Below are 14,323 nucleotides of genomic sequence, written 5' to 3' on the forward strand. Positions count from 1 at the left end.
ACGATTTTTGTATTATAAAAGACGCGTTCAGGTATCAAAAATAAAATAAGTCATTTGAAAAGTTAACTTCAGATTAAATGAATAAACGTCACCAACAGTTTGAATAAGATCTCAAGTGTTTATTATTATTACTTCATATATGTTTTAGAAAGTATTCTATAAGGTCAAAGAGCAATAGTACGTTATCAATTAAGGCTTGGAGTTCTGCTAAAATAAGCGTCTGCCAGTAACAGTTGTTTGTTCATAAAAGTTAGAAAATCAACTGAATTTGAACGATTTAAAATAAAATCCAGAATAGGAGTGATTCTTTGTAAGACATAATATCAGTAATTTTATAGTTTCACAATAATTATTTAAATAAACAATAACAACAAAAATAGTAATAATCGTTAGGATTATAATAGTTTAAAAAATGTTTGTACTTTACAGATATTTTACTTGAATGTCCTTTTTACTGATCGCCTGCACCGTTTTCGTCCTTGGATAAGATAAAGATAAAAAAGATAAAAGATAAAGTCGTAATTGAAAATTCTGGTCTATAAATGTAAAGGCATTTAACTGTACTTAGAAACAACCCAAAAAGCTGTTTTGTTTTGGTGCCGAAGTCCGTTATCGTTTTTTTATAAAACGAATTCTATATGAATATGGAACTAACGAGCTGTGTGTTTAACCGCCTATGGGGATCACTCGAAATGAAATTTTAAAGTCCCATTATGTTTTAGTAATGTATTTATTTGTTTGGATGCATATCCAAATGACTTTTTGTTTGTCTTTTTTCATCCCTTTTAACCCAACAAAAATGTATTTATCGAAATTACAAAATGCAACGAAACAGAAAGTATAATCAAAATTAAAGCGAGCCTAACGGCATTAGGAAATTTGCATATCACGTGACTAACTGAATTACTAATGATTTGCATTTTTTACATTTTTGACGTGTTTGATTTATTACTTTACCCGGTTATGCATCTAAAAACACTTATTTTATCATTATGATCCTCTATGATATCGAAAATGATGAAAAAGTAGTCATTGTATGAAAAACAATATGTTGGTTTTAGCTGGATGCGAACCCACGCCGTTCAAATCAAGAAAACAATATATCTTATTAAACGTTATTTTAACTACTATACCAACAGGACTTTCTCAAGGTTAGGATATATGTTGACATCTTAAGCGTACTGTTAGCATGTGACTTGATAATGTCAATTACACAACAACAAAGCTATTACTAAATACTTATTTGAAAGTTGTATTCTTCAAAACACAATTTTTAAGCAAATATCAACAGTTGTTGATGGGTTTTAGCTTTTGATATCATAATGTCAACACCCGTAATTCCCCACATTTTATTTTGTCATACACAAAAAGTGCATTTTACAAAATATGAGCGACACCATTTAGCGATTTTTCACTTACAACATTGATAATTTTTCTCTCAATGAAATTAGATTTGAAATGTTCTGTATTTTTCTAGTTATTTCTCCAATCTATTCAGTCAACTGCTCAGGTACTATTTGCAAAGCGCTATGCTCCGCCCATTTATCTACCTCATTAGAATATAGAGAGACAGTGATCCAGTTTGTTATTTCGTTAGTATTCTATTATACTTAAGCATCGTGTGGACCTCGGGAATTTATCAGACACTATATGAGACTCTATCATAGTTATATGGTCACTTTAATTCTATTTCTCTAATAATTTAATCCTTAGTGGTACTGAGACCTAAATGGTAAAAAACTGAAGTCTAGTGATGTGCTTTTCATGTCATAATTGCCTAAACTTTCTGCTTGTAATTTGTTCCTAAATTAAAACTCTTACTAATGAAAGATTACATTGAAAATTTAGAACATGTCAGCATAACTAACAAATGCACTATTGCATTTGAATTTTGACTACACATTCAACACTCAAAAGAACGTTTCGGAAATAAGCCTCACCAAATAAGTAATACGTTCGAGTGTTGCGTTAGATTTTCTAAAATAGTACACGGTTATAAATATAATGACAGCATTTATTTTAAAACAAAAGCAATTGGTGCCCACATCGAATATTTGAATGGAGTGAAATAAGTTTTGTGTCAGTATAGCATTTTGTGAAAATAATTTCATTTATATATGACTTACTTAAGTAGCCATTTCATCGTTGAGATGTTAGCCAAATTGTGTTATTGTCTACAACGTTTGTATTTCGTGCAAAACCGATATACTGTCTCCTGTTGTCAACCGATATTTTGATCACTTTTCCCACAGCTCGCCTGTTGTCGCACACAGAATCCGGAATTGTTCTCCAAAAATTGACCAAAGCTGAAATTGTTGTAAAAAACAGTGTTTCCCCGCAGGGGATGACACCTTTCTTGTTAAAGAATCCGAGAGTTTGTATTTTGCTTCACCCTTTCACTGACAATTTTTGAACGACCACTTCTTGTTTTCCTCTTCAACCTCTAAGACAATGCCGATCGTAGATTTACTTCTTAGCAACACTTCTCAATTAAAGAGCCCTATAACTATTTGTAAACATCTGACTTTTTTACCGGGCTAACTCATTTTCACCATCGCGGATGTTTTCAATGGCTAAAGACTTCTTCCCCCAAAATTCGTTTATGTACACAAGGAGCCATTATGAGCTTTCTTCCTCATTATTTCAATTTTTAATGTTATTCTTTCATTAAGAAAGTTATTGATCTTAAATACACGTGACATAGAAAAATAAGTATGACGCCATGAAAGACGTTTGCTTGTTTATGGCACGGCGCTGTATTTATTTTCCATTTGATGTTAAGAGAGATGTTATAAACTTTTATGAATCACTGCTGTGTATAAGGCCACTAGACGAACTCGTCTCCTAGTTTAGCTGAATTTTTGTGTCTCTAAAAATGCGGGTTTTTATATGATTATTTTTTTTATTTTTGTTCATAGGAGGGGTAGTACATTTTGAAATGTTATTGTATGACTTGGTAAAATTGGATAATGTTTGAAAACGTTTAAGGCTTTTAAATGAAACAATTTTGGCAAGAATAAAAATGCTCAACAAAACAGGATACATTAACGAGTTAAGCTTGATATTTTTTGAGAAATCGGGGCAAAATGGCTATAGTTACTTCATTAAACGTTGTGATGCATAACAAATCCAATATTGCATTTGTATTGGTTATGTTCTGACATTAATTTCAAGGAAAAATGAATATCAATAAAAAAAGATGTTGAAACAAAACGAAATAAAATTGAAGCCTTATTTAAGAACAAACGAATTTTGAAAATAAAACAAAATTGTGTCATAAAAGCACATCAAAATACAGTTGTTATAGGCTAAAGGCATGACAAAAGATGAGGTATTTGACTTTTGCCAGTCTATAAAATAGGTTTTGGTTACTTAATATTGGAAACCGGCTAATTTGCTTTACTTATAAACGAACAATATTGATCCACGCGCAGTCATACATTCAATAGTCTAATGGTTAATCACTGTTCCAATGCAGCTGTTGTATTTCTTTAAAATATTTAGTTCACCGATAATGTATAGACGCCAAGCTATTATTATTTATGCGTCGATATATGCGCAATTATATATCATTTTCACAAACCTTGTATAGTACTCTTATGTTATGGTAGAGATGCCCTGTTCTGTCTTTCATCTTACAATAACTTATTACAGTCATTTTCTGTTAACCGAGCTCCTTTCTCAACCAAATATTGAAGTTTCAGTCCGAGATATTGAAGCCCTATGTTTGGATTTATGGTGTTTAAAAATCTTTTACCATGTATCTTTCTATGCCACGGTCATAAAGCGTGGTTTTGACGTTATATTTGAATATCGCGTAAATAGCACAGTGTTCAGACCACTTAGAGATCTTACCAACCACACCGACAAATTAGAGCAAGACTGGTAGAGAAACTTGCTATATCACCATCAACAAATGAGCAAGGGATTCTTTAGTGAAGGGAAATTTTGCACTTCTGATGTTTTCCTTTACTCCATGAATGTTAGTGTTATTTTGAGTTCCTACTTGATTGTCATTATTGTTTTCATTTTCAGATTGAAGAACAATTTTGCTTTCATTTTCAGTTTGTACATTTCTAATGGGTTCTCCTTGTTTTGTGCTACTTTCTTTAAGCTTTAATCTCAAACGCCAATTCTGTGTTCTTAACACTGCTCTCTGCTTTCTATTTTCTGCTTGCTTCTGCTTTAGTGATATAACCATCTTTTTGGCTGTACTGTTTTTGTTGTTATTTATTGTTTTATGTGTTTTCTGTGTTTTCTGTTGCTTCTTTTTTAGCCCTATACCTTTGTATTTCCTCACCCTTTTTTATCTTCAGTTCCCTTTTCAATGTTTCATTATTACTAGCTTGTTCTTTATGTCTCAACCGTTCACGTTTCTTTCTTTCTCTATCTTTCTGTTTCAACTGTTCATGTTTATTTTTGTCTTGTTTTAACTTTGCATGGCATTTCCTACATATCTCAGTGCTATATTTGTTAAGTTTTTATTTTTTTGTTCTGCAACGAAATGAAAAACGTGATAATAAGCACTGGACAGTTCCTGTAGTGTCTGCAACAAACCCAGAAAACAAGATATATCTGTACATAGAATTAATTGTTCTTATAACATATTTTGCTGTTTTGAAAGGAAGTACTTATGAAGCTTTTCACTACAGTACACTTTCAGAGTATATAGCATTTCAAAAATATTGTTCCAGGATTAACATACAAAATATTCAAATTTTGCATTATGGGCCTGTCAAATCAGCCTTAAATTGTTTACTTCATTCTGTTTGCTATTTCATGATAAAAATGAATTGGTTCTAAATATTAACAGCAAAACAAATGATTAATTAACACTGAATTGTATAGAATTATACAGTTGGACTTTGCGTTGCGGACACTACAGCGTTGCGGACAAAGACATTTATCTGCTGTTGCCTAATTATTCAATGTAGGGAGAAGATATTTGGTATTTTGTGTGTTTATGCCATTGTTGAAGAACAGTAGGTGCCCTCTGTAAATAAACTGTAAGAGTGTTGTACACATTTTGGATGTTTGAACTGACCAGAAACGAGAAAACAGAACATCATTTTATCAACCGCAATTGTTCTCATTCTTTGTTTTTATCAATATTATATGCTATTCATCCTTTAGAACATATTTAAGATAAAATTATGATTATGTTTATGTAAAATATGTCATGTTTTACAAAAGAAGGTGAAAAAAGCAAAATGCATAACGAACGACCGGTTTAACATAAATTAAAATTACTTGAAAAGTAATCGTTCGATTTTGGTAAAATAAAAAAAACATACTGGGCACAAACTTTTTTTGGAAAAGGGAAATATACAAGCTTATCGTATAAAATTTCCTCACTTTTATAGATTTAATAATGAAAAATATCATTTTTTCTGAGTGCAACAGCATAACGATGAAAAACATCTGATTTTCAGCACCAATTTTATGTCGTACAACATACATACCAAATATAGGCATGTTATACCTTGTTGTCGAGCTAAATCCATCCTTCAGCTATATAAAAAACACTGTTTCAAAGTGAAATATTCAGTAGTATCTTAAAAACATAAGTATAACAAAGCTTCATTCTGTGTGCGCAAAATATACTGAATAAGTCGTCTACATACAATGCAACATTTTTTGAAATCCACAACATTCATTATTTAATAGCTTTTTTTTACGTCGGGTTCCCCATTGTGAGCGATTAGATTTTGCACATTTTGTTTTTTTCCTCTGGCTAAGGTAAGCACTTTAGTCTAAGTCTAAACATAAACAGCGGCCACATAAAATAGAAGTCTGAGCTGAGAACAAAAACGCTGTTCGAGACGACGCGTATAAAACCTATTATGATAATCCTTTTCAATTATTGACAAAATCATAGTATAGAGCTACAATTTCCACCAGCAGCAATTTAAGCCAAATACATGCATGCAACATACAAAACTTTTGGCGGTCTCTGAAAATGTTATATGTTTTAAACATCTCGTTTTTCAGGTATATATTGTTTACAGGGAAACATCAGTATAATATGTAGTTTTTCACGAAGGAGGAAATCGATTTTGTTAAGTGATTGCTAAAGGTTGTTAGCTGGTGATAAAAATAAATGGTTTGCTTTGTCACAGTCGCATAACAACTTTCTGTTAGTGCATACTGACTATCTTTATGTCCTTAATGGTCTACATTATATTGTGCAAACTAACCACTTACTGTGCCAGCAGTAGCTTATACCTACCGCTTCACCTGATTTAAATCAATATCGGCTGACTGCTGATTACCTAAATACATTTATTGCAGAACTTGACAAACAGTGCCTTTGCATTGGACAAAATATAATGTTGACGAATAAGAAAAAATATAGCAGGCCAAATTTTAATAAAAAAATCATATGTTAGAAAACACCTATATCAATGTTGGATCATCAACTAGTCATCGTTATTAAACTAGTATAACTCTTGGTAAGTGACACACAAATTTAATATTGAAATTGGCGGAAAACAAATTGAGTGTTTTAGATATGTGCGGCCAAAACTAAAGCTATTTCTATACCTCGTATATAGATAATATAATAACTGTATATGGTTTCGAAAACAACAGCATCTATTTACAAAAGATGACATATCCGTATAGTTTCTTCTCTGTTCTTAACGGAATCAAATCGTATTGATAAAATAAACAGGTTGCTGGGTATATTCAAATAGTTAAAAACAACAAAACAACAAGGACAACAGCAATTTAACCGATGCGAGAGTCTGCAAACCAAACTTATGAAAGTGAAAATAGTCGCCCAAAAGGTATGCATTAACAATTATAAAAGTCCTTAACACAGAATAGGCTAATGTGTCCGGAAAAGCACGGTGCATGAGTATGATTGAAAAACAATATTCTTTGATGCAACTATTTGCGCTAGAAACGGCTATAAAAAACCGAATTGTGACACAATAATGACTCAAGGATGTAACTTACCGTGGAACCACGTCTATATGTTTGTTGATTACACAAACAACAAAGAACATTACACTATCCTGACAGGGCGTTATTATGTCATTTTACTTTTAATAAACAATTATGTTTATGTAAATCGCATGAGGTATTTTGTCGATGGATTTCATGAATAAACAATATTATAAAACATGTCCTTTTCCCTTATTATGTTAAACCATCTCATGCAAAACATCAAGATCCTTGTTGACGACAAACAGAGAACTATATAAATCACCATATTAAAATGTGCTGTAGAGTACGTAAACGCATAAAGTGAAACAAATCGTTCCTGCTTTAGATAAATTTCGTTAACATTACATACCGGTGATTTTGAGCGTTTACAAGAGAGAAACTTTTATATTTGACGTACATAATTTAATGAATGATCTCAAAAACATAAATATTACATCTCTGTTTCTATTTATTTATTTAGTTTCCTAAAACAGCAGAAAAATGCCATCCACTGTTGCCAAAATCATACCGACTGTATATCTAGCGTTTTGAACATATAAATATTACAATGAAATCCTTATTTCACAGTATTCAATAATTTTAAATAAACAAGGACATTATCTACATACACTGAATACTAGTTGGAATATCATATCGAAAACTGACAATGTATAAACAGAATATTTCGCTGGATTTTTTTACTTTTACAATGTATTATAAAATCAAAATTGTATGACGTATAAAACGATCCTTTTTTGTGAATATATGCTCATATTGCAAATACTGGTATACACAGTTGGTATAAACAATATTTATTTCGATATAATATTTACAATTAGTATTCTACAAATTTGAGCATAATCAAAATAATGCATTGAAACAGAAAAAAACATGTAAATTATGCACATAACAATAGTGTACACAGAATTGAGAAGAAAGCATTGAGGCTTATACTATGTTTCTCTTCTGTACGTCATTCACGCTGCTAGGCTGGTGCACAAGTTGCAGTGACTCGAATAAATATAATCATATAGTCGTATGGTGCAAACTATGCTGTGTAAAAAACAAGTTGTTTTAGTTTGTAATCAATTAGTTAAAAGGAAGAAAGGATAAAGGTTGAAGAAAAGGGAGGTGTAATAAAGAAAGTGGTACAGGGACTGGTCAGATCGGGATCGGGATAAGGCTTTGATGGAATTTGTACTCAAAAACGTTTAGATTGGCGAATATAGTTCTGGACGTGGTCAAAAATAAGTTTGTTCGTTTGATATGAAGCTTCCTTCGATCCAAAGAGTAATAGTGGAAGAGACAAATGACCAACGGTGGATAACTGACCAATGAGATGATTTCGTTGGACGTTATATAATGGACAGGTGAAGAAAAAGTGGAAAGTGTCCTCAATTTCACCGCATTGACAATTAGGACTGTTTACAATATTTTTTTGAGAATAGATGCTCATTAAGGTTGCTACAGTGTATACGCAACCTCGCGTGATTGACACAAAATTTGCGGTCACCTTCGTAGTAGAAGTCAGGAACTTGTTTTATGTTCTTATAAAGTTTGTATTTGAAAGAGGACACGGATGGCGATGAACGAATTTCTTCCGGGAGTGCGTCCCATGCGGATATAGTTGATGGCAGAAATGAACTCGTCAACAACTGTGATTTGCATGAAATGTTTCGAAGGTTAGCTGCATTTCGAAGGTTATACGAAGTAGTATCGCCAACTCTTGTTGGAATCAGAGTAGTTAGATATGCTGGTGCAAGAGAGTGAATAATCTTGTAAAATAGGATAAGTTTATGTTTACGTCGCCTTTCTATGAGTGGCTCGATTCCTGTTTCAACATAAAGATTTGTCAAAGATACTAAACGAGTTGCACCGGAAATAATTCTGGCCGCCTCATGTTGAACTTTTTCTAAGTCATCCTCGTCAGCTTGCGTAAGATTATTCCAGACAACATCGCCATATTCCAACAAAGGCCTAATGAATGTAAGATACAGAACCTCAAGCTATTTACGATCAAGAACGTATTTGAATGATCGCATGAAGTGAATTCGCTGCCAGGCCTTCTGTTTGACGGATTGAATATGATCGGGCCAAGAGCAGGTGCTAGAAAGTGTGACGCCCAAGTGTTTATGTGTTGTAACTTCAGATATTTCAGTATTATTCATGAATATTGAGGGGTACACATACCTATTAAACTTTCTAGTGAATAATAGCGATTTGGTTTTTGCAGGATTGAATGTAACAAGCCATCTCTCAGCCCACATATGAATTTTGTCTAGGTCATTAGTAAGTTGCTGTGCAGCAGATACGGGGTCTTCGACAATCATATATAAGGTTGTATCATCTGCGAAGAGTCGAATATGTGATTGTATATCACCAACAATGTCGTTAATGTAGATAAGAAAGAGCAGCAGCTCCCAGGGGAGTTCGAGTCAGCAGAAATCCTCGCTCCATAGGTGGATATCACGCTGACTGCGACGAATAACGACTAGTTTAGAACAGAGCGAAACGGTGTTTTGAATGACGCATATGTGCCGAATGCTCAATGTTCATGTCAAACTGTTGTTATTATTTATTTGTTCTTTAAAATCGTTTGCATAGTTACGAAACGTATAATCCATGAATAGTATACTTTAAATCGAATTTGATATCAGAAGCTTCAAAACAATTTACAGATTATTCAGATCAATCAAAACTAGACGATTGCACTTCGAATATCATGTGCAGTATTGGATTTAACCCGAATTATTTCAAGTATATTAAGAGTTGATACATATTAAAACATATCGTAATATGGCATCATGTTTATTTTACCAAAAAAACATTACAAGTAAAGGTTATAGTATACTAGGAGTTATGTAATTTCTACATGAAAAACTATGTTGTCCGATCGATGATCTTTTGCTTGTTTTACAAAAACAGTAATACCGATGTGATTTGAAATTATGAAAAATTCTTTTCGAAGATTGGAAATCGAAAACAAGACATGGCCATATAAACTAGTTTAAGACTCAAGAATACTCGAATTCAAGTGAACGCTGATCGTTCCAAGGAATTTATCCCGTCATTTATTGGCAGAGCTGTATGTCGCATGTGTGGTATGTTCGATGTATTTGAATGTATGCATGACTTGTATTGTGTATTCGTTTCTGCCTTTAGTTTATTGTCGTTTGGGCTTTAGCCATGTGTCTCTAAACAGGGTCTATTTGTGAACTTTCGACTATTAAACCAAGCTCTGTAGTTTTATTGTATAATTGAATTATGATTTATCTACGTGTGTGTGACGTTGGTACAAGCGGTTAACGAAATCAATATTTCCGTAAGTACATATTTGGAAATAGCTGGAATTTGTAAATATTGTTATCATGTTGTTTTTTCATGATATCTGTATGGCAGTTTGTTAAAAACTTATGAGAGTTAAACAGCAATTTAAACAAGCCCTCAAACCCTCTACTGGTAAAGCCATTACTTCTGAAAAATAACCACTGCACCATAGTCTTATACCTACTTATCAATATTATGTTCAATTGAAAATCTGAGTTTTGGCATGGCTGGTTTGTTTATATACTTTGTCCGTAAGACATTTAATATCAATTAAACACATTCAATCGTACAATGGTATGAAACGAGAACAAACCAACTGGCTTTGTTAGAAATGTCAATATAATTAAGATCCGATATCATACATGAATAACACAATTTCCACAAAAGTAAACATATAAATAAGGCTGTTGTTGACTTGTAGTAAAAGAAAAAAAAAATCAACAACAAATGTAAAATCGCAGGAAAGAAAATGTTTTTGTTTATGCTAATAACAGATGCCTATGATCAACGTTTTTTTTACATTTGCAAGTATTAACAAAATACCATACACAAGATATAAGTTTCAACATCGATTAAACTTTTTTAAACTAGAACACCTAGAAATAAAATGTGATCCTAAAAAGTAGTCCTGAGATATTTTATTCTCAAAAGCCTAATAAAAGTATCGCGGCATTCAATGCAATGTTTGAGTGTTTGTCAAGCGATGTTAACTTACGTAGTTACTGATGTAAAGCAGGTATACATTTGATATTAAAGCAATTAGATAAATGTAACATGTGAGTCAGAATAATTTGACGCATTCCGAACTTGAAAAAGCTGTTTGAAAATAAATATCAAGTCATCATGGCGCTGATACAATAAAATATCAATACATTTATTGGTATTACAAAATTGTGCGTCTAGAGCTTTTTAGCAGTGTCTTGAAAAAAAAAAAGTTACACCAGAAAACGGGATCATTGGTGAAATAAATCAGGAGTTAAAAAATAAGAGGCACATGTGATACTTCAGACATCGCTAAATAACGCAGCTTAGAAGCTTCGGCGAGTTATATAGAACAGATTTGTTATAAATATTTTACAAACATATCACATTAAAACACTTTTTACAAATTAGGTGCTTATCTTTATTTTAGGATATATTCAGACTAAAAAACATTATTTATGTAAGTACTTTGTTCACTACAAAGATTAAAAGAATACCAAAACAAAAACGTTCTTTAAGTCAACGATGTCAGTCACTTGTTATACCTATGGCTATTACAACGTTGATTGTATATGATTGTTCAACCATTTAAATTAAATACATTATTTAATGTAGCTTAACGCTTGTCTTTCTCATTATTTCAGGCAAAAGACGGGCAGGACAATTATGACGCAAAACAACTGCAGTTTCAGCATGGGAAGCAATACGTCGTGCGACAAAAACAGTGGCTACAATTTCAGTTGGTTTAAAGAAGAATACGGCGGACATCCAATTATTTACTCTATTATCGTGTACCATCTCTGGGATGTTGTCACATTTGGAAGGGTAGTGCATGTAATTTGGTACGTTATAGGCTTCCTGGGGAATTTAATTTCGGTACAAATTTGGATACTGTCCAGAATGAAGCGGTACAACCCGTCCGCGTTATATCTGGTTGCAATTACAGTGTGCGATATATCATACCAAATATTCCACGTGTTCTTTTACCTGAAATACTTTTGGGGACTTTCCTCACTCGGCTATCCCGGCCTCTGCCAAATCTGGAATATTCTTAACATGATTCCTCAATACGGAAGTCAGCTGCTGGTTCTCGGATTTTCAACAGAACGATTTATCTCTATCATCCGACCATTTCAAAGCGACAGATTTAGTCGGATAAAAAGAGCTCCGTATGAAGTAGGAACAATCATGGTATTTGTGTTTTTGTTGTCTATTCCACAAGGCTACTTTTGGCACGTAAATGGAAACGGATCTTGTACTATTAGGACACAAACTGCAGTTCTTGTATTCTACGAACATTGGGCAATTGTGACTGAAAGTATTCTGTTTTTTATAGTACCACTAACAAATCTTATCCTGAATTATATAGTTTTACGAAAAGCGTCCCAAGCACTGGGGCATAACGAGTATCTCCGAACAAATTCCATTAATCATTGTAATGCCAACCAAAACTTCAAACAAAATAAACCGATGACGAAAACATTACTTGCGATAGCTTTTTTTCGAATTCTCACTCAGCTGCCCATGTCAGTGACGTATACTCTCCAGAACTTTCCATCACTGAACTTTGGACCATTTCCTATGCCGTTGGCCCAAATGGCGTACGATCCACAGTGGAAACGCTTCTTGAACTATTATTCGGTTCGGATATTGATAGAAACGTTTGCTGTATCTCATCATGCCCTAAGCATTTTCATTTTTTACGCTTCGACAAAACAATTTAGGGATGAACTCCATCGTAAGCTAAAGTGGTTCTCGACAGTGTCCTTTAGACGAAGGAAAGAGAAGGGGCCGCCTGCTTCTACAAGATTAAAACTTTCTTCTACATTAAAACGAACAGGGTTATCAAATGTGTGAGGTTTGAATATAGATAGAGCACCATCTATTAAGATATTAAGTACTAACATTTGTTTTTTAACACATTTGATACATAAACATCATACTAGTAACAAGAACTTGAGCCTAAAAACTTTATCGCGCAGTGGCAGATGAATATTCTAAACATAATTGCCATATTGCAATTGTTTAAAAGTTATGTAAAATATATCGCGTTGAACTGTTTGCTTTCTTTTGTATAGTTCGTTCACAGCTTTTTGTATTCAGCTGCTTAAGTTGTTAAAAATTTGTTTGTATATTCTTTCGCAGTAAAGAGTTAAATCCTTTCTTCTTTTGACATGGATATTTGATTCATATATGAATGTGTATATTTCTAAAAAATGCTCATTGCTAACGTTTCATAGTGCTTTAAATAAAATCAAGATATTTTGTATGATGTAAGATCTCATGAAACACATGCAGAGTTTGTCATTTCTGGAAAAAAAATCTGGTTTTCTTCTGCCCTATTTTTATACTTTAACACATGTGATAACATAATTTATGGGTCATGAGTGCAATTACTCAATGCAATATTTTTCATATATAAGTTTAATAACATTGAAATTTACGTCACCGCATAAGAATAGATGTATTCATACACGATTTAATAAATCAATCTGAAACGATGTTTCAAAAGAAATCTTGTCAGTGTCAACAAACACAGCTCCATGGTGCAACGAACAGTGAAGAGGGCCAGAAAAACAAAACACTCCCTGATCACAGAGCCAGATGATACATCAACTAGAATTTGAATGACAACGATGATTCTGAGAACCAGTTAATGCAAATAACGGTACACAAGGACATATTCTCTTTAAACAACTAAAGCCATATCATTCCAAATCATCACAAGGAAATATCCGACATCCAGTGAAAATACTACGTCCACTTCCATGTTAAATGCTTAGCCTAGGCAGTTCGCCAGCAATGCTCAAATTTCCAACGCCATTGAGTCAACATCAGATCTTTTGTTTTCTGTTTTCAGACCATCTCTTTTATAAACTGGATATAAAATAAACTATCATCTGGGATCCTCTATTCACTGCGTTACTAGTTGCCACTGGGTTTGAATTGAACTTTATTGACATTATACAGGTGACAAGATACCTTACAAAAGCGAGATCTTAAACGTGTATTTCCCATTTATGATGACGGTAATTGTTTTTTTTTTAATTTGCTCCTCTCAGGGGAAACACATTATAGGGTAGTATGCATACATGTTTCTAAATGTTCGCAAAATTATAATAAAACGTATAAGTTTCAATGCAAAGCCATATTGATAAGTGTCACACAACAATGGCTTGAAGATTAACAGCGACATTCGAATAATCAAAGATCATTTATATCCACAAGTTATAAAAGGCAATGGCCATACTAAAGAACGCACTGAGACTTTAATTGATAACACATTTAATATAAAAATATGAAATATGAAGTGAAAGCAAATACTCTCGTAAAAGTCAAAATCAGCTCCCATTTTAGACGTCAA

The 14,323-nt window shown here is 32.9% G+C and overlaps 1 protein-coding gene across 1 annotated transcript; it reads left to right on the forward strand.

Moving 5' to 3' along the window:
• The first annotated feature begins 11,859 nt into the window (after window positions 1-11,859).
• Window positions 11,860-12,816, forward strand: LOC128210766 (leukotriene B4 receptor 1-like). Its single transcript, XM_052915117.1, has one exon. The coding sequence runs from the start codon at window positions 11,860-11,862 to the stop codon at window positions 12,814-12,816; it is 957 nt and encodes a 318-aa protein (XP_052771077.1).
• Window positions 12,817-14,323: the final 1,507 nt, after the last annotated feature.

This window comes from Mya arenaria, chromosome 12 (genome assembly GCF_026914265.1).
Source record: "Mya arenaria isolate MELC-2E11 chromosome 12, ASM2691426v1".
Taxonomy (NCBI): domain Eukaryota; kingdom Metazoa; phylum Mollusca; class Bivalvia; order Myida; family Myidae; genus Mya; species Mya arenaria.